This window comes from Acanthochromis polyacanthus, chromosome 19, assembly GCF_021347895.1.
Source record: "Acanthochromis polyacanthus isolate Apoly-LR-REF ecotype Palm Island chromosome 19, KAUST_Apoly_ChrSc, whole genome shotgun sequence".
NCBI lineage: Eukaryota > Metazoa > Chordata > Actinopteri > Pomacentridae > Acanthochromis > Acanthochromis polyacanthus.
In genome coordinates, this window is record NC_067131.1 from 7,935,305 (window position 1) to 7,962,011 (window position 26,707).

Below are 26,707 nucleotides of genomic sequence, written 5' to 3' on the forward strand. Positions count from 1 at the left end.
GGATGTCTGACGAGCTGAAATACTATCGTTGAGGTTTTTCTTAATAAGACATATCAAGGTGTCGTAACAGTCTCTGATTGAATATTTGCACTTAGACATAAAACACAGATTGCTGCTTGTGCTAAAATGTGAGTTAGGGAGCAAAAATTTTCCAGATTTTTATGGAGAAAGTGATACAAATGAGTGGTTTGAACCTATTTTAATGTCAGAGGTCAGAGTAAAGAGCCCAAGACTAAACTCCATTTAATCTCTGCAGCGTTTTGGGAGCGTCGTCCTGCTCCTGCAGCTGCGAGCGATAAAGCCACTTCACTCCTTGTTGAGATTAATAGCAGGCACACGTTGGGGCTATTAATGTTGAAAAGCCACTGCCCCACCTCTTCCCCAGTGCTACCCTGGGAGCCACAACCTCCATAATGGCTCCATTCTCTGAATTAATGGCGCTCACTGGCCTTATGAGGGGGAAAAAAAACCGTGATTTTAATTATAGGTCTTGGTGATACAAGAGAGGAAAAGTGAAGGAGGGCAGCAGGGAAACCTTTTGTGCCTACAGAGGTAGCACAGCAGAACTAATTCACATGTCTGGATCACACTCTAGGGGACGGGGACAAATGCAGAGAATGAAAACAGAAAATTATCAATTAATATCTGTCAGTTTGAGATCTCATCGCAGATTGGATAGGAATTATCAACACATTGAAGTTCTTGATAAGTTGTAAATCTGGCTAAAATCAAGTCAATTCCACTTTTAATTAAACTATTAATTTAAACCTGGTTGAATTTAGACATAACTTTGGTCCAAACTTATGAAGTTTTTCATAATAATTTGTAAAACTATGATAACTATGATAAACAATTTGTTGATCCAAAATCCTTTCCTTAGATGTGGATTTTACCATGCAACCAACAGAAACTTGAAATTTTTATGTTTTCATCTCTTATAACAAACATATTTCCCCTATTTCAAGCCTAAAATATCATGTAATCATTTGTCAGACCATACTGACATACTGCTGCTGCTTCAAGCCCCACGCCCAGCTCAGGATGTCCATCAACCAGTTCTGTAACAGTATCCGAGCCGAGACAGACAGGTAGAGTCAGCACCGACAATAGACCTCCATGATCCACTGTCAGCAGCCAGCAGAGGCTTTCCCTAAACTCCCAAGCAGCAGACACAAGATCCCGGCAAAGACCAATAAACAGGCCATCATTCAGGTTCTGTTTCAAAGAGCACAGATATCAGATAACTGAGAAAATGGTGCTCAGTTAACTCTACTGTAAATAAGACGGTTTGAGTTAACCATGAGTGAAATAAGAATAGGACAAATGCCGCTAATTTCATTACCATCGTTGTAATATGTGAGTTCAAGACTGGACTTTTCATTGATATTAGTGACATTAGTTTGTGTCATAATTAATTACTGATCTTTGTCTTTTAGGGGGTCATTTGGTAATGAGATGTGCTAACTTCAACAGTGATCATATAACCAGCTATAAAGTAAAAGCAAAATAAAAAATAAAAACCCCAAATAAACAAATTAATGAAATACACAAAAAGAAAGAAATGTGAAAAAACTTTGCCTAATATCATATAATTTTTTCAAATTGACACATCTCATGTAAAATACACAAAACTTTTAATTGTGAGCAACCATAAAATTATGTGACCTAAAAACACTGCTGTAATACAACTAGTGACAATTAAGGGAAAAAGAAGCACCGGTGCTGTAATATTAAAGAGGATCTATCTATCTATCTATCTATCTATCTATCTATCTATCTATCTATCTATCTATCTATCTATCTATCTATCTATCTATCTATCTCACTGACCTTTTCACTCCTGAACAGAGATGGATTAAAAAAAATGCTAAATATAACAAGTTCTTTAACAAAACAGACACAGACAAGATAATTACCGCATGTCGAAAAGGTTTACTCATTTGGTATTTACATGTTTTTATACACGGAAATGTCCTTCAAAAAACAACAAAAATTCAACAAAAATGCACATTGTCCTATACAAAAGTAAAGCTAAATCATATATTCTGGAAAATTTCTGTATATATATGAGATGGTTATTTTCTGTTATTTTACTCCTAGTGCCATTTTATGCAATTGTGTGACTTCTAACAACATTTGGTGTTACATCAGGTGAGTCACTGTAACTTGTGCAATCACTAATCTTGCATTTGAATTCATTAACATTACAGAAACCTATTTTCACTTTGACATGAAAGAGTCTTTGTTTTTGTAATTCTTGTAAAAAAAAAAAAAAAAAAAAGCCTAATTAAATTGGTCATGATTTGATATTGAATTGCAGTGAAAGTGAAAAGCTTCCAGTGAGGGTGAATACTTTTTGTGTGCCCTGTATAAATAGGAGCATTTCAGTGCCTATTGAGCCCTGCAGAGGGCGAGGCAGACAGCCAGACCACTAAACATCCCTTTCACCTGAAACCCAAGAAGAACCTCTTAAAGAGAGTCACTTGCAATCAGAAAGCCTCCATTTAATTACAACACACAGGAAATTACCGAGTGAATGGGTCAGGCGCTGATAAGAGGCTGAACCCCGGGGATGATAGCTCCTGAAACCCAAGGAGCCCCAATCTCAAAGCCGAATTATCACAAAGGCCAAGTCTGGAAGGCTGACAATCTGATTGTACTGTCATCCAGATTCATAATTAATATATTTATCGAATTAATCGCTGAAAAGAGCCCTGGCCTCCCGAACAGTAGGCAGATTCATTTGCTACTGGCTCAGCTTACCGCTAATAACAGTGTTGTCAGTGAAATAGGCCCAGAGTGGGCTGATGCCCCAGACCTCATGACAGACAAATTGCTCATCTGTGTAGGGATGATATGGGGAATTTAGGGAGTAAAAGAAAGAAAAAATGGCATTGTTTGGTGACAACCACAATTGTACCCTTGTTGCAGATTGTGAGTACCAAGTTGGGGGAAACATGAAAGGGGCATTTGCAGTTTGGAGAGAGCTGAAGATGCCTGATGTTATACCTCTGGTTTAACAAATCACTCATCAAAGGGGGCAGTTTCTGTGGCTGCCACATGTTGTTCAGTGAAGAAGAATGGTCCGAGTATTTTGTCACCCAAATTCACCTAAAAATGCATTTACCTTCAGCATGGGGTGCAACATGTACAAAACCTTTTAGGAGTAAAGAGAACATGAGAGAAGTGCTTTTACCTGGATGTGTACTGTATATACATAGACAGTGACTGCATACATGTTCCTTGAATATGTGTTAAGTAGTAAAAATACTAGTACATTAATGTAAAATAGTGCTGCAAGAAAAAGTTAAATTTGAATAAAATTTGAACCTGGTTCTATAGAAAAACGAATCATTTGACTGAAATCTAATTATATCTGACATTGTTAAATTTTGATGCAGCAATGAATAAGCAGGTAAATCTAGTTTTCACTACTTTATTCCCAGTGAGGGACTTTGGTGGGGCTCTGAACCTTCAGTAGGGGACCAGAGACCTTATAAGGATCATTTGATTGGGTTGTGAAATAAATAGTGAACGAGGAAAGAAAAAAAATATGTTCCATATGTATTCTCCGGAAAATCTGCTTATCTTTGATTAATTTTTTTTTGGCAAAATATTCACAAATTTTACATTTTTGAGCCTGAAATGGTAAAACTATATGAGTACTTTAGATTCTCTCTTTGGTGAAGCTGTTAAAATGACCAGTCTTTAGTAAAGAAAAATAGTTTGGCATCATAACCTGAGACATATAAACCAGTAACAAATTTATAGGTTCAAATCCATGAAGTATAAAGTACAGGATCTTCCCCTTGAAATGTAATAGACTAAACATCATTCAACACTTAGAGCTGATTTACGGTGATATTTTATGTATGAATCAGGCATCAGTATTTCACTTGTACTTAAGCGCATTTTATGTATAATAAATGTATTTTATCATAACATTTACATTTGATCTTACCATGTGTTAGACTGTTTTGCCTTGTTTTATTGTCTTTCACAAATTATTTTTTATCCTGTCTAGTTTTTGCATATACTTATTTTTATTTTTTTGCTGCCTGATTAATAACATTTAATGCACTTTGGCCAGCTCAGGTTGTTTCCACCGTGCTATATACACTCAACAAAAATATAAACGCAACACTTTTGTTTTTGCTCCCATTTTTCTTGATATGAACTCAAAGATCTAAAACTTTTTCCACATACATGATATCACCATTTCTCTCAAATATTGTTCATAAATCTGTGATAGTGAGCACTTCTCCTTTGCTGAGATAATCCATCCCACCTCACAGGTGTGCCATATCAAGACGCTGATTAGACACCATGATTAGTGCACAGGTGTGCAGTGTACATAAGCCTGATTTGACTTGATTTAAATGTAGGTACAGTGATACATATATAGAGAGGACAAATAAAATGATTAATAAATTAGATTTCCAATGCTTGTGTAAATAGCATTATATTCAGATTATATATGAAATAAAAATCTGTACTTCACAAAACCCAATATGTTAGCAGTCTTTTTGTTGTTAGTCTAGTTTTTGAGAACACACTATAGCCTGTAATAGACCAGACCTCAATGGCATCGTGTCTCCCCTTGTTCTACAGAAATTAATTACAAATTGGACACATATGGTAATTTAGGACACTAATGAGAATACTGAAAAGCTTCTGGGTGAGAGTAAAGGGGCCCCTATTGTATCCTGGATTCCCATCTGGGCCCCTGAAAAGCACAAACTGGAGAATAATCATTGATCAAACCCCTGGGTCATTTGAAACTGATTGTGGAGCTGTAATTGCACGAAAAATATCTGTATTACAGATACCGAATATCTACTACCGAGAAAATGAGATTCACAGACAGATACTCTGTTTTATGTCTTATTTACTTACTTAGATGCTGATCAAATGCAATTCAATGTCCCACCAGATAACTAAAAGCCAAGTGTTATCTCTCTTTCACTGTTTTATTTCTCCATCTTTCATGTTGCTGTATTACAGTTGGTCCAACTACAGTATTTATACTTCAGCTTTGTAATTCTGCTTATTTTTGATGCCTTTTTACTGTGCTGAAATATTTATTTTTATTAACTGAAAATCATTTTTAACTGACTATTTGTATTCATAATAACAGTATCTGCAAAGGTGTAATAATGCATTTTGGGTTTTTTTTCCCCCAAAAGTAATAATAAGAACTGTTCTCATTGAAGGTCTCCAGAAGTGAGGAAACAAATCAAAACAGCAGTTGTGACTAAGAGCTGCACTAATGGGCCTCAACAAATACTTTATTCTGAAGATGCAGACCATGAATGCAAAGCTTCTGAGTGTGAAATGCAAAGCTGAGGATCGACCCGCCAGCAGATATTTTCTCTGAAAGTGTATCAGTGTCGACTAATTTCACCTTGTGTTTATAGTTGAAGAAACTATTTCCTTCCAGTCTGGTGACAGTGAAAGCTCCGGTCCTCTCTTGTTTACTCTGTGATAATGTTGTTTTAACATGTTGTCCCCAGCAGCACTTATATAGTTGGTATTTATGCTGTCTATCAGCAGCTAGTTGAGGTCCTTTTGCACACTGAGAGCCCGGCTGGTTCAGCTCTGCAGCCTGAATGGAGCCACTCTTCAGTGCCAATGACTGCACCAGGCAGGTAGCAGAGGCTTTTGAGCAGGGCCAGCCCGCATCAATCAACTTAGCTAGAGGGCTCTCTCTGTAATTGCCGACTATTACAATGTGTGGCACGAGGAGTTCAACACTATTTTCCAACACGATGAAATGGCATCAAGGCCTCCTCTCACATCCAGTGATAATTGAACAATTAAACTTTAGCATATAAATTACCTCTTCATATGGCACAGCTAATTACAGAGGCAGGCCAGTCACAAAGAAAGCACTCTGAGGTCGATACCAAAACTGTTTTCCAGACTTTAATGATTCAGATTTGCTCAGGTTTAACAAGGTTTATTTTCCTGGTGCCAATAATTAATAATAGTCAGTTTAAGGTTACATGCAACACTTTAGCACAGAAAAAAAATGCCTGAAAATGATTATTTCATCTACTTTATACATACTTTCTCAAGCCTCTTTCCACCTCCCAGACTTTTTCAGGTGCAATGATCCAAATTATACAGGTGATTGAGACCCAGGAATATTTTCAGACCATTTACTTCAGGTCATCCAGCAGCAGCCCCTCATTAAACATCTTGATTAGACAGGATTTAAATCACCCCCCGTTTGATTGGGGGCAGTTAAGCTCTTTATACTCTTCACTGTGAAATGCAAATTCTCCCCGAAACGAATGGACACGACTCCTCGGAGAGCATATGGAGAATCTCTCGTATTAATAATTCAACGGGAGCAAGCAAAAATTAGTGAGCAGAGCATCAGCGGAGCTGGGCGGCCATTACTTCTGCAAATGAGGTATTTGATTTGAAAGACTGAAAATGGAAATATCCTCAGTCTGAAAAATGATCTTTTTTTTAACAGTGCAAGAAACTATCGTGTACTTGTACATGACAGCATAATTCCAACAAATGCATGAAATTCATGTCACTATCAGTCTCCCGATCGTGCTATTTCTTTCTAGGAAGGTCACTGAGCCCTCTATACAACAGCAGCTAAGCCCCCAAGTATGAACTCTAATGCCTAATTACACCAAAGTGGGGACCTGAAACCCCTCGGAAACTCCTCTCACACACAGTGGAGCTCTTCAGGTGCATTAAGTGAACATGGCATTAGCGCTGTACAATGGCAGACACAAGGCTTCAGGATCCACTTGAAGGATGCAGTGGACATGAAGAGGCCCCATATTTTAGTCCATGACAAAAGGTTGAAGATAGCAACATGGGTTTTGCAGCAGCAGCAGTATGCAGAATCGACAAACAATTGCTAATTTCTCTGTAAAATATGTGTTTTTGAGAACTTGGTGCCTAAAAGAACACTAAATGTCGCAGGGTAAAGTTTGTGCAAAACAAACACGACCATGTTTGACACCATAAACTCGCCCCTCGGATAGTCAGAGATGAAGCAGATTACGATTTTGATATTAATGCCGACCGAAAAGGCCAAACTAGGAGCACAGAGCGCATTTAATATATAAACGTGGCTGCTCTCACACACGAGTCATTTGCAAGTTCCAATACAAGATGATTATATGTGTTGATACATCAAGGCAAGAGATGGAAATGATTGGAAATGTATCACGAGGTGGTGATCGTGGACAATATTAAACTGCACAAAGGCGCTTTTGTTCTCGAATTCCTGCAGCAGTTCAGTCAGTATTGCCTCTGCTTTAATTTAATATCTATTTATTTTACTCCATTGTATGGGTTTTATTGAGGTTGCGCCTGCGTTATCACCCCGATCTCAACCAGAAGTGAAGGTCAGGAGAGGCAGAGTGCCTCTGTTTATTGGCTTCCATTGAGCCCATATGAGCTGATTTGGCTATCTGCTCTTGATATTAAGCTCTTTCATAGTATTTTGTGCTATCCGGATATTGTTTATCACCACATTGAGATATTCACTGTGTATTTACTAGTGAATTAAATATTCTTCATCACTTTTGTAATATCCTCTCTGTAGGCTCATGCAGGATGTGAGAACCCTGCTGGATGTGCCAGCAAATCCTTATTGACTATCTATGAGTTCATGGGGGGAAAAAAAATCTCAGTATATATTTCATCTGTTTCCTCCCATATGCTATGAAATCTTTCTGCTTTCGGACGAGTTCTCTACATTATTGCAAAATCTGCTTCTTGAATTCTCAAGGGTCACCTGTAAGTATAAATAATAATTATTTATTCCTTCATTCACTTTGATCTTGCAGAGCTGTCATGGTATTAATCAAATTATTTAGAAATCTAATTAGTTATTAATTAGGCAAGAAATGTAAATGTCTCAGAAATGTGTGTCTTATTTGTTGAAATAAACTGTACCTTACAGATGTATGTCATTTCCAGTGGGGCCTCGTGTTCAGAAATACACAAAAATGATTTCATAGCAACAAGGAAGCGAGCTAGCATTGCATCACTGGAGCACAAACAACACTACACTGGTGTTTGCTTCCTTTAAGGCACAGTTGAGTTGAAAGTGCTTAATGTTAAAGCGGACTATTGATCATTTCATCCAATTTTTTGCTTTTTTGTTTTTAAGTCATGACTGAATATGGACAGTGTGGCTAATTTAGTCTGATATTTGCTCAGATCACAATGAATTTTCACTTTGTACTCAAGCACACTGGTGCACCTCACCAGTACTGGGTTGGACCCCATGTCAGCCTTCAAAACGGCCTCAGTTTAGCCTAGCCGCGCTAGACAACCCACGGCAACGAATTTAATTCTCTGCCAGGGTGGGTCTAGTTATCCTCCATAAGGCTCGAGGCTGAATTCTCCTAAAACTGGCCGGATGAATCACCATGAAGTGTAGAGTCAGAAGGCGGGCGTAACTAAGTGACAGAGGCGCGACGATTCTGACAGAAACAACCGGAAACAACTAGCCTAGCCGCGCTAGACAACCCACGGCAACGAATTTAATTCTCTGCCAGGGTCGACAACAAAAACGACAACAGTCGTTGAGCTCCATTAGCACCGACTCTGAATAATCTTTCTGTTAACATGTCTGTAATATGCTTGAGCTTCACCCATTGACTGTATAAATAAGGCTTCACTGAACTACCGCATCCTCTGATTTCCAGCGCTCTAGGAGTCTATTCGTTGCGCTGATTGGTTGTATACCTACCCAATTGCTGCAGAGGGATTTGATAGACAACCTTTTAGCCCACCTCCCTCCCTGTCCAGCGTCCCTAGACCCTTGTGCCTTCAGAACATGGGTCTAGCAGGGCTAGGCTAGCCTCAATTATTTGTGGCATAGATTTAGCACGGTGCTGCCAACATTCCTCAGATATTTTAGTCCGTATTGACATGACAGCATCACTGCAGATTTGCTGGCTGCACATCTATGACACAAAACTCACCACATCCCGAAGGTGCTCAATTGGATTGAGATATGAATCCAACAGCTGTCAAGAAATAACTACCCTTCATGAAGAAATTTCTACTTGTTGTGGAGGTTTCATCATATCACATCAGCAACTGTACTTAAATTTAGATTTCTTTCTATGGGTCAAATTGATTGATTACATATGATAAGACCAAAAGCTTCAGAAAAACTACTAAAAGGCCCTTATCATGGTGGCAGGAGCACTAATCTTCATAGCAATGATTTCTTTTGATACTTTAGAAAAACGTTTCCTATTATACGCATTTCAGTGCATGCCTTTAACACGTAGTACTTGCACCGGCTTTTTTTCCACAGTGGTGTTGACATCAGATTAATTTTTCCACCACTGACTGGCAGATTCTCAGTAGAAGCATCACTTGCACATCACATGGAAATAGCAGGCATGGTTCCCTGAATGCATCATGAAAGAAAACATTTGCCACTTCACGGATCATATGTGCGGCGCCGAGTGACGTGTGCAGACGTCACGTCTCGTGGGCGAAATCTGAAGCTTCAGGTGGCGCACGTGGTCTGTTGTTTACTTCTTCCAGGAAAGCTGGAAGTGCAGCTGGAGCGGAGGGGGGGCAGGACAAATTGTGAAACAGCGTTCCTGGATAGAGTTACGTTGCTCAGCATTTGGGGGAGAAAAAAATATACACGGACGGAACGACATTAACGCCGGGGGTGAAAAAAATGCCGAGGTGAATTTGCAGATTTTTCACTCGTCGAAAGGCACTTTGAAACAGCGCGAGACTTCAACAGTACGTATGTTTTGTTTCGGAGCTTGTGCGCTTTGTTTTTGCTCTTTGTTCCACAGGGGTCTTAAAGTTCAGGTCGAAGCGTCCAAAAATCGTCATCAAAGCTCTAAATCCTCAATGTAAAGTATGACATTAACGCCAGAATGATGGAAATAGTGTGCATTATGAAACTGTTTTGCTAAAAACTGGATTCAGCCGGTCAAACTTGAGTTAGAACAGCATGTTTCATGTATTTATTTTTTACCACCAGTTGGCATCATGTTGACAGCACTGCGGTAGCTTATATATCTTAAGCAAAGCAAAACTGTTGATTTCTTTTTAGGCAAAAGTTAGAATAGACTTACACTACTTTTTTGCAGTTTAAGTTGTCTCTTAATGAACTACCTTCTCAGTTATAGTGCTATTTTGTTTTATTTCACCAGATAAAGACTATGCTTCAGCTTGGAAACCTGTTTACCCAGTTTCATCTCAGCTCCAAAGCTTCAGAAAATGCCCAAAGTCAGAGCTCAAAGCCGACACCATACCTGCCTGACTTTTTACAGCATGTCACGTAAGTTTATAGTAAACTTAAAGCTACACTTAATGGTGTCTTTACAGTAACAGTGGGTCACATAGCTGTGCTTGAAGTGAGTGTTGACCCACTAAGAATGTTCTCCTCTGCTCCACATATCACTTTAGCTCCTGTCAGTTCACTGTTGTGGTATATGGCCTGCAACACTACTGTTTTGGTTCACATTGTGTTAAACTAGCCTTACAGGTCCAACACCACCAAATGGAATGAGCACAATGAACAAAGTAGAATATTTAGCAGCTAAAGGGCAAGATGTTCCCAGAGAAAGAGAACAGGCAATGTTGTTTACAAGTTGTGCCACTGTACACATGTAGCTAAAAAATAAAATCCCATGGTGCAACTGTAACAGCACCAAATGGAATGATCACTCCGAACATAATGGCGTATTTAAAAGCTAAAGAGACATTTTTTTCCTGAGGTGGTGGAGACTGACACTGAGGAAAAACTAGAGTGAATATGGGAATATTCAAAATTGTTTACAACTTGTTCAACTGCACCCCAGTGGCTAAAAAAAGCACACACAATGCACCTGTAACCCTTGCTTTTGCTCATAAAGTGAGCATTGCAAAGAAAAAGCTGAATCTAAATCTTTTTGTTTGTGTTTATTTTCTACTTGCACTGCAGGAAACTCACCGGGCTGAGAAAGGAAGATGTTTACTGCAACTTGCGAATCCCTGACCAGTTTCAGGCAGCCAAAGATGACATCAACTTTGTTATCCTCACAGGTTGGTATCTATAATGAAAGGATATGCCCAAATAGCACTTATCTGGTCATATACGATTTTGTATTAGCTTCTGCAGGCCAAAGACTGAATTATTCTAATATACCTTTTTCACAGCAGATATTTTGATTTGGTGAAACACAGAAAAAATAACTGTTAACAATGACATAAATGCTGTTTCTTAACTGTTCAAATGTGCTAGTAATCAAGCTATTGAGACAGTGAACTAGCATGTACAACAAACTAAATGGAAATCAGTCAAAGAGCACCAATGCGTTCACCACATTATACATATTATCTAATGTGTCAATGTTTTTTTAAATAACACTATATACATTACAGAACATGCACTACTTCCCAATATACTGGATACTGTTATATAATAACATGCCTTAATTTAGATTTTATCCATATTGTCAACTCTTGTGTGTATTTTGTTACATGCTGCAAGTTGAAGTCTTAATTTTTGTCTGAAAACAATTCATTTCAGTATAGGTGGTATTATACTAGTGTTCCAAGTGAGTAAATCATCACTTGCCTTTTTATTTTATTTTTGTTAAGGCCAAGGGATCTTCTGCATAGACGTTAAACCCTGGAGAGGCATGGTGTCTGCTAACAACCAAAACTGGCACGTGCAAGTGAAAGAAGAGGACCAAAACTTTACCAGTACCTGCATCGAGCAGATTGAAGATCCCCTCAAAGCTATCATGGTAAAAAGACACATTCAGCTGAAATGCTGCAGTGGCCTCATGAAAAACCGAAATGTCAAACTGTCTGGCACGCTTAAGTCCAAGGTCCAACCAATTGTCTGATACATTGTTCATCCAAACTGTAGCTGGGTTAAGAGATTCTGAGTCAGCATAACAATTTATATGGAAATTTCAAACACTACAGCTAGGGCTCCCTAAACTTCCTGAGTGGGCACTCTTCATCTGAAAGGCCATAATTATTTTCAGGGGTTGGGGGTGGGGGGGTGGGGAGGCGAAAGCAGGCAGGTGCCTAAACACAGCTGTCACCTTATGTGCCTGGGTCTGTTTGGAGTTGTTCATTTACATTTCTATAGATGCTCAATTTGGACTGGAAGCTTGACACAAGAGTCTGACGGCAAACACGCGCTGCTTTATTGAAATAGTTCTGCTCAAATTGGATCTATTAACGTCATTAATCTACACAAAGCAAACGCAGCTCGACTGTTTGTGCCAATTTGAGGTTATGTAATTTTTTATAATGGGTCCTCTTAGAAATTCAAAAGAGGACATTTGCATTGTGTGTCTTTTAGGTCAACGTGTAGCAGCAATGTTGAAAAATCCAGTGAATGTTAGCACATGCTGAAAATTTTCACTCTCAGGCTTGATTTAACAATCAATAGACTAACTGACTGGCTTGTCAACATGTAAACATGTTGCTCGCCTGTTGTCTTTGGTGTGTTAGTCTAAATTGCATATCTCTATCAGCTGAAGGGTGCGTGAAGACTTCATTCTGAGTTCTAAGTACTGACTAGAATGCAAGCATATTTTTTCCCCACCAAAACATCCATCCATCCATTATCTATACAACACTTAATCCTCATAAAGGGTCACAGGGTGGCTGGAGTCTATCCCAGCTGACAGGTCACCAGTCTATCACAGGGCTCCACATAGAGACAAATAAGTGCACTCACATTCACACCTACGGACAATTTAGAATCGTCAATTAACCTGAGCATGCTTTTGAAATGTGGGAGGAAGCCGGAGAACCCAGAGAAGACCCACACATGCACAGGGAGAACATGCAAACTCCATGCAGAAAGATCCTAGGACCGGGATGCGAACTGGGGATCTTCTAGCTGCAAGGCAAAAGTGCTAATTACTAAGCCGCTGTGCAGCCCCCACCAAAACATATTTACATAAATTTCTCAAATAATAGTTTTTTTAAAAAAAAAGCACAAGACTGTACGAGGCCTTTTCCCAAACAGTATAGTCAACAATCCACAAAAACACAGTAAATCATTTGCAAAGAAAAATAATTCTCTAAAAATATGACTACACAACTTATACTAGATTTCCGTACTTTCGATTTTTGATGCTATGAAAAATATGCACAAATAAACACTATAAATGGACAAAAAAAGTAAAAATCATTGCCTTCTGAATGTTAATTGTCTCCCCTAGACCAAGACAGCAAACGTATGTAGCCATTTGAAGAGGAGTGGAGTCTCTGTCCGCCCAAGTCTCTTCTTCCCCAGAGTCGTCTTCCTCTCTCCGGACTGTGAGCTGGATGAAGGGCTGAGGAAGAAGAGGGAGCTGGTCTCCTACAGCCAGATAGATGATTTCCTCCGATCTTTCAAGGAGGGTTATATGGCCTGGATATCAGATGCCCTGACACCATCCTGGCTCTCGGGTGAGTGGGTCCATCTTTAGGGTTTCAATAGATGTTCTAATACACTGTGGAAATCTTCATATTAGCTTTTTTGTCTATTATTGAGCTCAACAAACATTAAAAAGCATTAAAACATTAAGCGCTTTGAGTGCCTTGAAAAGCGCTATATAAATCTAATCCATTATTATTATTATTAAAAATTGACCAATAAACCTGATCATAAAATGAATCCATGAACAAATCTCATTGACTGCTCTTTAGATCTAACACTCTGAACCCCGAAACTCGTCTTCAGGTTTAAAAGACATGTTTTTTTTTTAAAAGAATCACCAAATTTTGCTATTCATCAGAGCCAGAAAATGTAAAAACAAAAAAAGTGTCAGATTTTCAACTTTCAGGTGGTTCTTAAACTCAGCATGTGTGACATGCCTTCAATTAGGAAGGTCAACTAAATCTAAGCTTGAACAAACTCTTTGCCTTGGCTAGATACTGTAAAAAAAATAAAAAAAAAACACTTTGCCATTAGTAACTTCAGCTGCAACCAACAGTGATTTTACAAAAAATTCAGGGACATTTCAGCTGAACTAAGCTGAAATGTAAACTGTGTAGTAGCATGTATGTAAAGTATGTATACAAAATAGAAAATGTAAGTAGTAAAGTGTCTATAACACGTAAGGTCACCATTTTTTACAGCATTGGTAACACCTGTGGGCACTCTTTTTTCAGTTTTTGCAAAATAAATAATCAGAGAAATTCGACTCACCTTTCTTCTAATTTATAGTGTTAAAGCTGTTTCATATTATACAGAGAACATTTTTGAGTTTGCTCTACTTCTAGCCATACTTGTGTTGTTTTCCACTGAGGTAGTTTATATTGTTGGGGGGGAAAAAATGAGCCTACAGTGAGTAAAAATGTGATGCAAAAGACACTGCAACAAAAAAACTGCTTGAGGTTTAACAGGTCTAAGGAGAGCTTTTTTTTTCTTATTTAAAAGCATTGTGAATTCCAGCATAGAATCTGACTAAACTAAGCATGGTTCTGATAGGAGTACCACCAGTTCAACTTGTGTTGTTGGTCCTGCAGGTCATCTGTCATACAAGCAGATGGAGTCAGTGCGGGAGGTCCTGAGGAGGGTGGGAACGTGGGATTTGATTCGACTGCACTGTGGCGAGCAGCTGAAAGGCGACTACCAGGGCTGCCAGTACATCGCTCTGAACCGCCAGGAGACGGACACGCTTGAATTTTCCAGAGTCAAGACCCTATCTGCTGATTCATTGTGGGCCCTGCTGGGACACGCTCCTCAGGTCAGTCCACTGCCTCGGCGCTGATGAGGACCATAAGTCCTCTCAAAATCTGGGGGTTTAATGCTGTGTCACTGGCCCCAAATAATACTGTGAAACATGAAGGTGGACATTAACCAGCAGGTGGCAGTAGTGCTTTATAACTGTCTCACTCAATTTTCAGTCATCCCCCTCTTGTTCTGGTAACTGGAAAAAAACACAGGTTTGATTTGTGCTAAAGACCACAGAACATGACATCAATTATATAGTTATTTTAATACAATTAGGGTCTATTTCATTGAAAAATTTCAGAAAATTACTGTATAAACATCAGATTAAGTCATTACAATACAGTTTGGCCAAAAGCCATTCAGTCGAAGAAAATTTCAGGTTTTACAGGTTTTTTTTTCACCCCACTACAGAGCAATAATTTTCAGTAATCAAGCAAACTAATTACAGAAATCCGCATCTAGCAGTAAAGCAATTAGTTATAGTGATCAGTTTTAAAAAGAAAGTTCTGCAATACAGAAAATTCTGATTTCAGCTCTTGTTTTTAAGCCCGTCTGTTACCTTTACTCTAATGTGCTCTCTCAGATAATTTCCATTAACACACCATGTGTTAATTATAGCCTTAATTCTTCGTTTTTTTATTGAGGTAATTAGGAAATTCATTCTGTCTGCCTCCAAGGTACTCAGTAGTTCACTTGATTGAATCCAAAATCAAGACAGTTGCACAGTGTAAAAAAGCATAATTTGGGTTTATTCACATTCTCAGGTAGGTTGAAGTTTTTCCATCCTTGTTGTTTATTTCATTATGAGGTAATGAATGGATCTGAATCAGTTAAATGCTGTCTGGTTAGATGGCATGATAGCAAATCTTTACTGATACAATGGCAGTGTAATGAATGTAAAGGTTGTTCATGTATTAGTTGTGTTCCGGTGATTGTATTTCCAAAATAATAGGTGTTTTGTGACATTTTCACCTAAAAGCATTCTTAAATATTTATTTATTTTTGCTTGCCAGTGGTGCCTCAGAGCAATCGTCAGTTAATTTGCTAAATGAACTAAATGTTGTCTCTTAAAGACCAGTCAGTATGACCCCAGCTCAGCATCCATTACAGATTCACACCCACCCTCAGCACCCAAACACTCAGCCTGGGCTTTCCATACAAGCCCGCTCAGGCTTCAGTCTGCCCACCCCCCAACACCCAGACTGTATGCACTCTCCCCTCTCGCCTCCAGCTGCTGTGTATTTGATACATGACCCAACAGTCATTAGACTGTCTCCAGCGGGCCGTTTTCTTGCCCAAGGGGACACACACCGCGACAACAAAATATATTATTTTCAAAGAAATATTTGTAAATGGAGGCACTGCGAGGCAATCCTCCTCCACATATTTCATACACAAAAAGTGCCATTTGGAGAATATGTAGTAAATGTGCTCTTCAGGTATTTGCTTTACCTCACTGAGTATGTCAATTATCAGCTTCCCATTATTTCACTGCACGAAGCTCCAGGATTTATGCAAAAAATATCTGAATATTTTGCTCCTTTGGACTCAATAACTGTGTCACCTACTGTGTCTTTGGTAAAGAAAAAAGTGCTCTTTGCTCGTGTGCAGCAGCTGCAAGGGGAAGCTTGAGGGGTGGCAAAGAAACTGGATAGCTCCCCAAGGCATATTTTCAGGGCCCAGAAATAATGCATGCATTTGATTTGTTACTTGTAAACACACCAGCTAAAAGATCTGCGATATGACCTACGCTTTCACTCGGGCATCTGTTTGGTTGTAAGAACTGGCACCAGATGCATTTATAAAGCCACCGTGGAGGCACTAGGTGTGTTTTCTGTGAGCTCAGGCAATTACTCTGTGGAGAATGGGATGTCTACATGCCCCAAAGTGGAGAATGATTGAGTAGAGTGGCTGTAATTTATTAATTATGGTCTATATTCTTAGACCACGGTTCTGGCTTCATTCAATTTGTATGGATTGAGGGGTAATTACAGTGTGTGTGTGCGCGCGTCTGTGTGTGTTAAGGGGAGAGAGAAGGGGCTGAAGATCTATTCATGTCATAATTTAAAGTGCAGGTTACTTATGTTGTTCATCTTCATGTCGTCCCCTATTCTGATGCTTGACTGTTTCATGAAGCCTTTGCACCAGTTTATATAATCCAGGATACTGAGGAGGAGCCCCTGAATTTCAGGAAGTTTCTAACCCGCTGTCAGCGAGGTAGAAACAGAGCGTCTACTCTGTGCCTACTAATTGCATAGCTGAGAAGCAACAATTAAGTTCCTTCGACCGTAACTTGACTACACAGCCCCGTCAGCTGATTAATAGGAGCAAAGCCACCAGGCGAAAAGCTGCAAATTCACAGACAACATCTCAGCTAAGAGAGAATGGTGCAAATAATCAGATCTCGGTTGCCGGAGATACATCTTGTCTCCCTGACAGGCTACAGATTCCACACAAATGTAGCTTGTTAATTTAACTCCACCCTGACATTCCTCTCCGTTTGGCCATCTCCCAGGCTGCACGCGTCACAGGCCTGTAATGGACAGCCTGGTGCGCTTGGTGCTTAGCACAGAAAAGGCAGAGAGGGGAGACATCAACTGCTTTGTGGTGATAATGAATGGAGGAACACAAAAGGCCAGGAGCAGGCCATTTACAAAGCCTGCACATTCTGCTGCCTAAATAGATAATATTGGCAGCCACTGTGTGGCTTTTTGGTCTCTTTTTATGTGGAGATAAAACAGTATTAAGCCATTTGAAGTAAATACATACAGCGCCCATTACTGTTAATTATAAAGCATTTTTAATAGTCATTAGCAAATGTAGCCTTATCCTATATGTGCTGCATAACAAAGGCATCCACCTGAGTATGGCTGCTCCTTTAGTTTTGTCTGTGCACCACTGCAGGGATTATTATTATTGGCTGGTGTCTATTTTCAGTTACTGGATGCAAAATTAAGAAAGTATACCTAAACGTGTTTCTCTCAAAGTGCAATCTGACTGTCAGTTCACAGAGTTTATTGTTCATCGGGTGCATCAAACCTAAACCTGGTGGAAGGACAACTTCTGTGCTAAAGAAAAGTTTCAAAGATAAAGTTTTCTAATGGATTTCCTACAAAGAAAGATCTATTAGTTTTACGGCATTGTTCAACAAAATTGGAAATTGTGTGGAAACTACCAGAATGTTCAGATTTCTGTAATTGCAGGATCGCTCTCGAAAGGAAACCGGAATTGGGAATAATTTGCACCAGAGTGTGTGTAGGAAGCTGCAGAGGAAAACTAACCATGCAATTACACATGAGAAGAGTGCTGCTGCAGAATCACAAGTGTCTGTAATGAACTAGTGAAGACACCAGCACTTATACAGTGGAAGGCAATGATAAAAGCAGCCTTGTAATAGCGTGTGATTAAACTTGGTAAAATCTATTTTTTCACTCGAGCACTAAGCCAGCGTGAAGAGTCCCGTGGAGAGATTCTGCATCTGTCAATTTGAAGATGACTCAATGTGTTTCCTCTAAATTCATCACCCAGCATGCAATACCAGTCATTTTAAAGGGCTCTTCAAGCGCTCTTTTGTTAATTTAGTTAAACATCAACCGTTAGAGTTCATGTTTTACACATTTCTACTTAACACAGGTGGAGTTTGAGTTTCACTAAATTTGAATACATGTTTAAAATAAAGGACATTAATATTCATTAGAAAATAATTTCTTTGAATGTGGAATGAGCTGGGGTTTGCAGGACACTGTAGCTAATACTATATATGATTTAAAAATGTGTGTGTATATATATATATATATATATATATATATATATATATATATATATCATGAAGATAAGCAGGCATATGAAAGTAATCAAACTGATGTACAACGAAGTGACATAACGCATCGGACTGTTAGAATTTTTTTCACAGAACTGATTCAAACAATGTACGTGTACCGCTGATATGATTAGTTGATTCGCCGAAACACTGTTTATAGCTGATAAATGTTCTCTGAAGCAAAAATGCTGAATTCTGGTTTCATCTTCCTACTATGGAAAATAGATGCTTTTCTTTGTAATGTATGTTAGTAAACTACATATATTTGTGTTTTAGAGAATTTAATGACAGCCGTTTGTGTTTTGGAAAACTCTGTTAGGCATTTTTATTTACTATTATGTGACATTTTAAAGACAAAACAACAGGAAAAAAGAAAATAATTTCCAGATTAATAATCATTAGTTACAATTCTAATGACGTGACATTATAATGACAGTTCAGCACCATTAAAAGTAAAAAAAACATACTGAATTATTGCACAGCCTATGCAGTACCGTATTTAATAAGCCCATATAGGCTTCATTTAGGGTATTTCCAATTAAAGATTCTTTATCCAATTCAGTATTAAATGCTGGTTTTAGTATCTAACGGACACTTTTCTTTGGTCAGTGGCCAAGATGTTAATTTTATCTCCGTGAGGTCAGTTACGTGTTTTGTGGATTCAGGATATTACAGTGATCCCCACAGTATAGGTTCTAAGATATGATCAATAGGGATTCATGAATAATGAAGAGGCTGAGTGGAGCAGAGGCACTTAATTACGGCTTCAAAAGCCATTCTCGTTAATTGAGGAGAATAAAGGTGGTGAAGTGGACTGAACGGCCACATTAGAATTTTGTATGACTTTCTTTTCTTTTTTTTACTATACAGAAAGACCCTAACTGACAGCTAGAAAAAAAACAGCAGCTGGTAATTGGCAGGTTCTCACTGCTTTGCTATCTCAAATTAATGCGTTTCTCTGTTTGAATTCAAACATCAGGGTTTATTTTGTGAGCTCAGTCCTTTTCCCGTGACCACCTGGGAGCAGACTATCGTTCTTTTAATGTAAAGGTTAATGTGCTGCATATCCAGACAGTTTGTGGCCGCTGTGTGCAGCAGATACAGTATATAATTGACAGCCCTGCCATCTGTTACAGTTATGTGAAATTATGGATAAACTAGTTAACAGACACTTTGGCCCATTGTCTGTTGTTTTGATAATCACCCTTAATAACAGACGGCATCAATATGGTCTTTAAACCTGATTTGGGAGTTAATGGAGTCAGATGGGGGCAGTCAGTGTATGCTCTGGGGGTAATGCTGTTAGAGATGTTCGTAAAGAGCAAATTAAATCAGTCATAGATTGTGCCCTCTCAAGTCAGCCAGACAACCAGACCCATTGAGGAGAAAAAGGAGGAGATTCATATTTTAACCTCTCGCAGAAAATGCACTTATGTGGATGGAAATAAAGTCAGAGCTGGGTGACTGGATGTAAATGGTTATTGCCGAGAGTCTAATGGCTTCCTGTTAGCCGAGGCAGGTTGTTTGGAAGCAGAGGCGAAGCTATTTCAGAATTTAACCAGCCAATTTTTCCGCGTTCATGGCTTTAGACGGTTATTGACGTAAATGGCGATGTCACCAAGCCAAAGTTTAGGCATCTTAATGGATGGCCAACATCTGGAGCGCACAAGAGTTCAGTTACGAGTATGTGATGCATAAAGTATTGTAGAGATGCTTGAAAAAAGCAGTTTTTGGAGTGATGCCATTTTGGTGATGATTCAACCCAGTAACAAGCATGAGAGGGGCACAATATTAGGAACACTTTAAAATGTAATGCAGTCCAGTACACCACCACTATCTAATATGACCTCAGTAATATATATAAAGTAGAATTATTACCTTTTATACAACATCAATAAAAGCTGAAAATACAGAAGCTTCATAAAAGAAGAATTTATGGCCGAGTTGTACCGGATTGTGTTACCAATCACAGGTTGTAATGAAGTGGCTGATAAGTATATTTGATGAAGATTTTGATTTAATTTCGGTAAAATCTTTTATTAAAAAACAAAAACGCTTAACACTTATTGGTTCAAACATATGAATCTTCTTCATTTTCTCTGGCTTACATCATTGCAGTTTTAATACCTGTAGGTTTAGTCAAAACAGACAAACTGATGATGTTACTTTGAACTCAGCTGTTGTAATAATTTAGAACCGAAACAATTAATCCTGTAGTTGAAAAAAACACTCTCAGTACTTGTTGATAATACATCAACCTCTCATTTCAGCAGGTAAAGAGAGCAGACTCATTCTTTGCATTGGTGCACCAATGAGAAATTATGAAACTCTGATGCATCAGTCTGCTAAATGAAATCCAAAATGCTCCAGTGTAGCGATAAATTAAATGCTTCAAATCACATTGAATCAGTGCGGCCAGGTTTATTCATTAGTTACTCCTGCTGCTGCCAGACCGGGTTGCAACAGGATATATAATGTAAAAACCATCACTGCTAATGTTGCTGCTACTCCTTTTTAAAAAAAAAAAACTTGATCTTTAGATCAGTCATTGTCAGTGGAAATGTTTTCAGTGTTTGCTATGATTGTTTATTTAATGATTATTGAATTCATTGTTTGTAGCTTATTTTAGTAAAAATAATGTCAGAATTTTCACCTAATAGGGGAAATAAGAACTTAAACATTCATTTAAGGTAATTTCACTTTTGTCTCAATGTTACTGAATCAAATTGTGTCTTATAAACTCAAATCAAGTTGAGATAAAGAAAACCTGCCTTGAGTTGACTCGCTCATAATCCAGTGATTCACACCCCACTTAGCAGATTATTAATACATTCAACCAACGAGCCAAACCACACAGTGTTTACCTGATTGCCCGGCAAACCATTTTTGGTCCAGTTCCACAGCATTTGGCTCATCGACAAAGACGTTAGGTGCGCCAGAGGTGTGTTACTCAGTGTTCCTCCCCATCTGTGTCTGGTGAGACACGGCGTGGAACAAAGAGCCCGTCGTCTGAAGCTGGTGTGGCGTTACGCTCACTCAGAGTTCACCTGAAACACTGCACCCATGGCTCCAGGTAACAGCCCCTGCTGACTGATACCCCACTGGGATTCTTTTGACTTTATCAGAGGAAGAATCTGAACTTTGTGAATGGCAATACACGCAGGTGGTGACACGTCTCTCCCCAATTACACAGATTCTCACATTATTCACATTCATCAGAACTGTTAGACCCTAATGAGAAATAATTACCTTTATACAAAAACAATTAGTTGCAAACTATGCAGAATCCATGATGCATGTTTATTTGTTTTATATTCTAATTAGAAGAGGTAGTAAGGGATTTCTTGCCTGCCATTACACCTGACTGGCTCTGGATCAGTGCTGTATACATCCCTACGTGTAGAAGATAAGGAAACCGGTATCTCTATCACTATTTCTAAGGAGATGTTCCTTTTTGGACAGAGAATGAGCTGTCGTCTTGAGTTTAAGAGGGTAAAAGGTGAACAGTGAACCAGAGGCAGGATTTATGACTATTAGCAGACGGTAAATAAGGAGAAGGAGTTTGTCTCGTTGAAATGTGAGGAGTGATGTCATTCACAGGGCTCCCACAACACTGAAAGCGAGAGGCAGATCAGGGTAAACACCGTTAGGTGAGCTCTCAGCCCTTTGTGTGACACCCAGCCTTTGCCCCAAGGGTCTTCTCCTCGCAGCAAAGTGTCATACACGCACACACACAAACACTCAGGCTTGTCGTTGCTTGTAATAATCACGATTCTTGCAGACAATTCACAACTAAAAATGAGATATTATTTTAGTAATTATTAATCTGTTCATCTCGGCTTCTTGAAGATTGCGCCCATGTGACGTGCTGCGTTTCATCTGAGGTGTCAGGTGGAGATTGCTCTTTGACATTTTTTATGTCAGCACCTAGTTTACACTTTGTTTTGTGCTACTGTAAGTTAGATGCAGTATCGTCTTTACCCTCAAACACTTGCCTCAAGTGGCTGCGAGGGTAACAGTAGTGACAGTTCCTGTACCTGACACACCATCTCTGCTGAACAACACCTGGCAGGCAGGTTGTCTAGACCACACAGAACTCCCCTCTTTGAGCTTATGCCAAGATGGCAGCATTTTTCCTTCCTGCATGACACAAAAAAAGCTTATCTGCTTGACAAATGTTGGATTGGGTGATGTTACAGACAGGAAGGATTAAAAAAAAAAAATCACATTTCATCACTTTGCAAAAAATTTCTCAGTAATTTTGGTATAAATTTTTACCATCACTATCCATTATTAAAATAACATTTTGTGTGCATTGTGCTGTCTTGTGTGTTTCACAGCTTCTTCTATTGCTCTTACCAGAAAAAGTGACTGATTTTCCTACTTCTGTTTGGGTTGCAGAACCAGTATTGTGTTTGTGCCTCTGCACCATCACAAAGATGGAAATACTCAACTCCAGTTCCATTAAATTAGTTAATTGCTGATTACCAACTATTACACTTGGCTACGATTTGTTAGAATAATTCCTCTCTGATGTCTTTGTCTCGGTTTATACGCTTTTCTGCCACCAGCTGTCATGAAGCTATTTTTTCATGCATCCCAAATTAATAGACACTCACTCACTCTGAAGTGTCTGATGCTATTGTAACACAAGCCATGTGGCATTCGGCCAAGGCTGCAATATAAGACACAATTGTTTAGTGTGTTTTTTTCCCCCCGTCTTTCACCCTGTTTTAATGCACAGTAATAAGTAAGTAAATGGTAGAAAGATGTGTGTCTGAATTCGCAGTGGCCTTTGTTGTAGATAATTAGGTTAGCAGCAAGAGTGTGCAGGTGTTGAGGGTGTGCTGTGTGCTCGTGTTGTGTTATCGACTTGCTCATATTCGTAGGCTGTCAGGGGTGTCGCACTTCCCATCAGCCCCAAAGCTCACCAACCTCTTCACTATTAAAATGATCACTTTCAATAGCAGACAAAGGAAAGAGGGAACATATCTAGTGCAGGGTATTTTCCCCACCTCTAATGCTTATCTGCCTTTTGATGTCGGCGTAATAAAAGGCCTATTGGGCTTCCACAATGACCTGCAAAATGGACAAGGGCCGATATACTGGGCTCTGACTGTCGCTACCATTAACTAAAAGGCCCAGACATTATGGAGAGCCGGGGATGAAAGTACATGGAAAAAAAATAATAATTGAAAAATTGCCTAATGCTAAAGTGAAAGAAAATGGAACTGTGAAAAGGCACTGTAATATTCTGTTATCCCCTGTAAATGCAGCCAAACAAGAGATGCAGCGAGGCATTCTTTTTGAAATGGATGTGGTTCAATTACCTGCATGTCTAAATCTAGTTAAGGCTTCCATTGTCAGGCTCGAAACATAACAGGCAGTTTTGATGTAGTGTTAAAGCGTATTATGCCCTACAACCTACATAAAATCAAGAGAGGTATGACTCCATTCAAGATGTGGAGGGGAATTAAAGCTCACAGTGAGAACAAGGTTAATTTCATATTTATTCTGCTGTAGACTCGCGTTTGCTTCACTGTTCTAACGCAGTTGCTCAACATTTTAGCTAAAGGAAAATTCTACAGCTGTTAATTTTTTGAAGGTCATCTCATTGAACGCCTAAATCGAGGAGTTCTGTGGAGAAATGATTGCCTTGTAATAGAAAGAGAACTGATTTGTTTTCCCAGATAATGCATTTTATTAAAGGGAAAACTGCAGATATATATTTAGATTGATAGAACTCGAATTTGCAGCCATTTTGCTTATTCACATCTAGAGTGTCTTTGTTATAACTGTCATCAAGATGAACAGAGATGTCTTTGTTCTCATTATTAAACTCAATCCCTTGTTCGATAAAGCAGAATAAATAGGTTGGTACTTGCTCTTCAGTCTATAGGCCCACCAGCTTAGCAACAGCTTGAGCATGTTGAGGTCAAAGGTGAAAGTCATGAGTGTCTCCTTAGCTCTAACTAGAGGTCAAGAGGTTGCAGACAGGGTCATGACTCTAAGAAATGCCCATTGAATATCCATAAAAAGCACCTTGTTGGTATCCACTCGAAAACAGGAGTATATCTAAAGAAATTCTCACTTTCTAATTATCTGTATTTAATGCTTACTTCTCTCTTCCCTCCTCTGCAGGTAACAGTTAAAATGTACAAGCGTGGCTGTCACAGCTGGCTGGGTAAATCCTTGACCGCAACCACCACGATCCCTTCCAACACCTTTGTGATCTTCAGGATCAGCGGTGAGGAGGCAGATGCCAAAATCCCTGCGAACACCATCCACAGCATAACACTCAGCATATGACACCCTGCATCAGGCACTGCAACACGGCACTGAAGGGAGAGGAGGAAATCTTAACTATGAGTGTCCGGATGCAAAAAAAAAGAAAAAAAGCTAACTTATATCTTAGCTCTTATGTTTACTGAGTGATTTGTACTATGCAGTGTTTGCACTTTGTTATATTGTACTAACAAAACAAACTCCAAGTGCCTTTATGTCAGCATTCACTAAAGAAACAAAAGACCCATCTGCCAATTATTCTGATTCTCTGATCATCAGTGGCAATATTATGTTAATGAAAATGATTTCAGACAATTAGCCTGATTAACTTTCTCTTGTTTTGAATTTCTAGGGCTGGCCCACACTTTACACTAGCCATTAATTAATCATTACGCCAGCTGACTGTGTCACATCAGTTCAGGACTGAAGTGTTTAATGTGTTAATTGTGGTGGTTAAAAACCGGTGGCCTGTGGAGCAGCGGGGGCCGAGCATTTTACTGCCACTGTGGGGTTTAATGGGAAGTTATTTACGAACTGTTTAGACAGTGTAACTGTAAGGTGCTTTATTAATATGCTCCACCGCACAGAGGAGACGATAACATATTCAAGAGCGCACGGCCGCAGCCACCAGCACCATTCATAACTGTGGCTGAGTCACTTTCCATCAGTTACCAGGCTCACACAGCTGCGCTAACAGCTAGCAATTGTATTTACTGGGCCTGGTAGTGGCCAAAATGAAGTTATTTCCATCAAGATATCAGTGCCTTTAGCTAATGCAATAGAAGGAGCTCTCTGTCGATGGTATCTCTTTGCATGGCATCTCTACCTGAAACATCATTACACTGTACTCAAGCTCCTCACTTTTTTAAATGTCTGTTTTACCTGAGGGACAGATTATCTGCTGTGTATAAGCAGCACTGTGTTGTTTGCATTGGCAGGTGCACATTTTTGGGACAGGTTGTTTCTGGGTTCTCAGTAATCAGTGCTTGAATTTATACGTGTTTTGATGAATGTATTGTTTTTGCATATTTAACCTTCAGTAGTCCTCAGGAACTCTTCTCACCACAACACTTGACAAACAGTATTGACAGTATCAGTCTGGTTTGGGAATATTAAATCTGATAAATGGTGGGTGCATGCAGGGTCTACTGTAGTTTTATTATTCTTTGATATGAATATTTCATTTTTTCCTCAAAATTCAAAGCACTTTCAAGCTTAAACCAACTTAAGAAGCATGATTGTTAACCATACTCCTCAGTTTATTAATCTAGGTGCATTTTTTAAGCCACTGAGTGTTTTTCATGTTTGTACTATCTGTTGTTGTAATAAAAAGATTGGATTATTTAATGCTTCATGTAATGATTTAAGCCATTTTTGGATTGAGGTGACCAAGTTCTTTCACATATCCAGCACCTGTTTGCTCCCCTAAAGCTACCGTGCTTTCGTCAGATCAGACCTGTGAAGGATCTGTAATAGTGAAACCTCATATACAAAGTCATTTGTCACTACTGGGCCACAAGGTTTCTTCAAAGCCTTATTAGGGAGATGGAGGGCATCCATCAACAGCTCACTCTGCTCTTTGAAAGCATGCAGCACGTCTCCAGCGCGGTAAAAGACTGGAGATTAGGAATGGATGACTGGCCACGGGGACAAAGAAAACTCTGTTGGGCAGCGTGGTGGCGACTGGGAGGGGAAGCTGAGCGGAAATGGACATGGAGATCAGACCAGAACATAGTGTGACAAGGTAACAAGGTAAACTGATCCAGACTGTAATTCCTCTGGAAACTGAATCAATGAGGGTTCTGTTAAAATGGAAGTCCTCCCGGATATTGGGTTCAGATGAATCTATGGTAGAATAGAATCAGGCGCAATTATGCCGTTGTTTTCCTTCGCGGTACGCCGTGTAA

The 26,707-nt window shown here is 39.2% G+C and overlaps 1 protein-coding gene across 1 annotated transcript; it reads left to right on the plus strand.

Moving 5' to 3' along the window:
- Positions 1 to 5,622: 5,622 nt before the first annotated feature.
- Positions 5,623 to 26,147, plus strand: si:zfos-911d5.4 (uncharacterized). The gene is made up of 7 exons (XM_022190939.2): positions 5,623 to 9,756; positions 10,176 to 10,303; positions 10,949 to 11,049; positions 11,608 to 11,756; positions 13,197 to 13,425; positions 14,488 to 14,708; positions 24,657 to 26,147. The coding sequence occupies exons 2-7, from the start codon at positions 10,185 to 10,187 to the stop codon at positions 24,822 to 24,824; spliced, it is 987 nt and encodes a 328-aa protein (XP_022046631.1). The 5' UTR covers positions 5,623 to 9,756; positions 10,176 to 10,184; the 3' UTR covers positions 24,825 to 26,147.
- The last annotated feature ends 560 nt before the right edge of the window (positions 26,148 to 26,707 follow it).

Bases quoted from the DNA above. Each gene is read 5' to 3' on its own strand.
- si:zfos-911d5.4 (XM_022190939.2), top strand. From the start codon at position 10,185: ATGCTTCAGCTTGGAAACCTGTTTACCCAGTTTCATCTCAGCTCCAAA. The intron at 11,757-13,196 runs GTAAAAAGACAC...TGTCTCCCCTAG, and splicing joins ATCCCCTCAAAGCTATCATG to ACCAAGACAGCAAACGTATG. The intron at 13,426-14,487 runs GTGAGTGGGTCC...TTGGTCCTGCAG, and splicing joins GACACCATCCTGGCTCTCGG to GTCATCTGTCATACAAGCAG.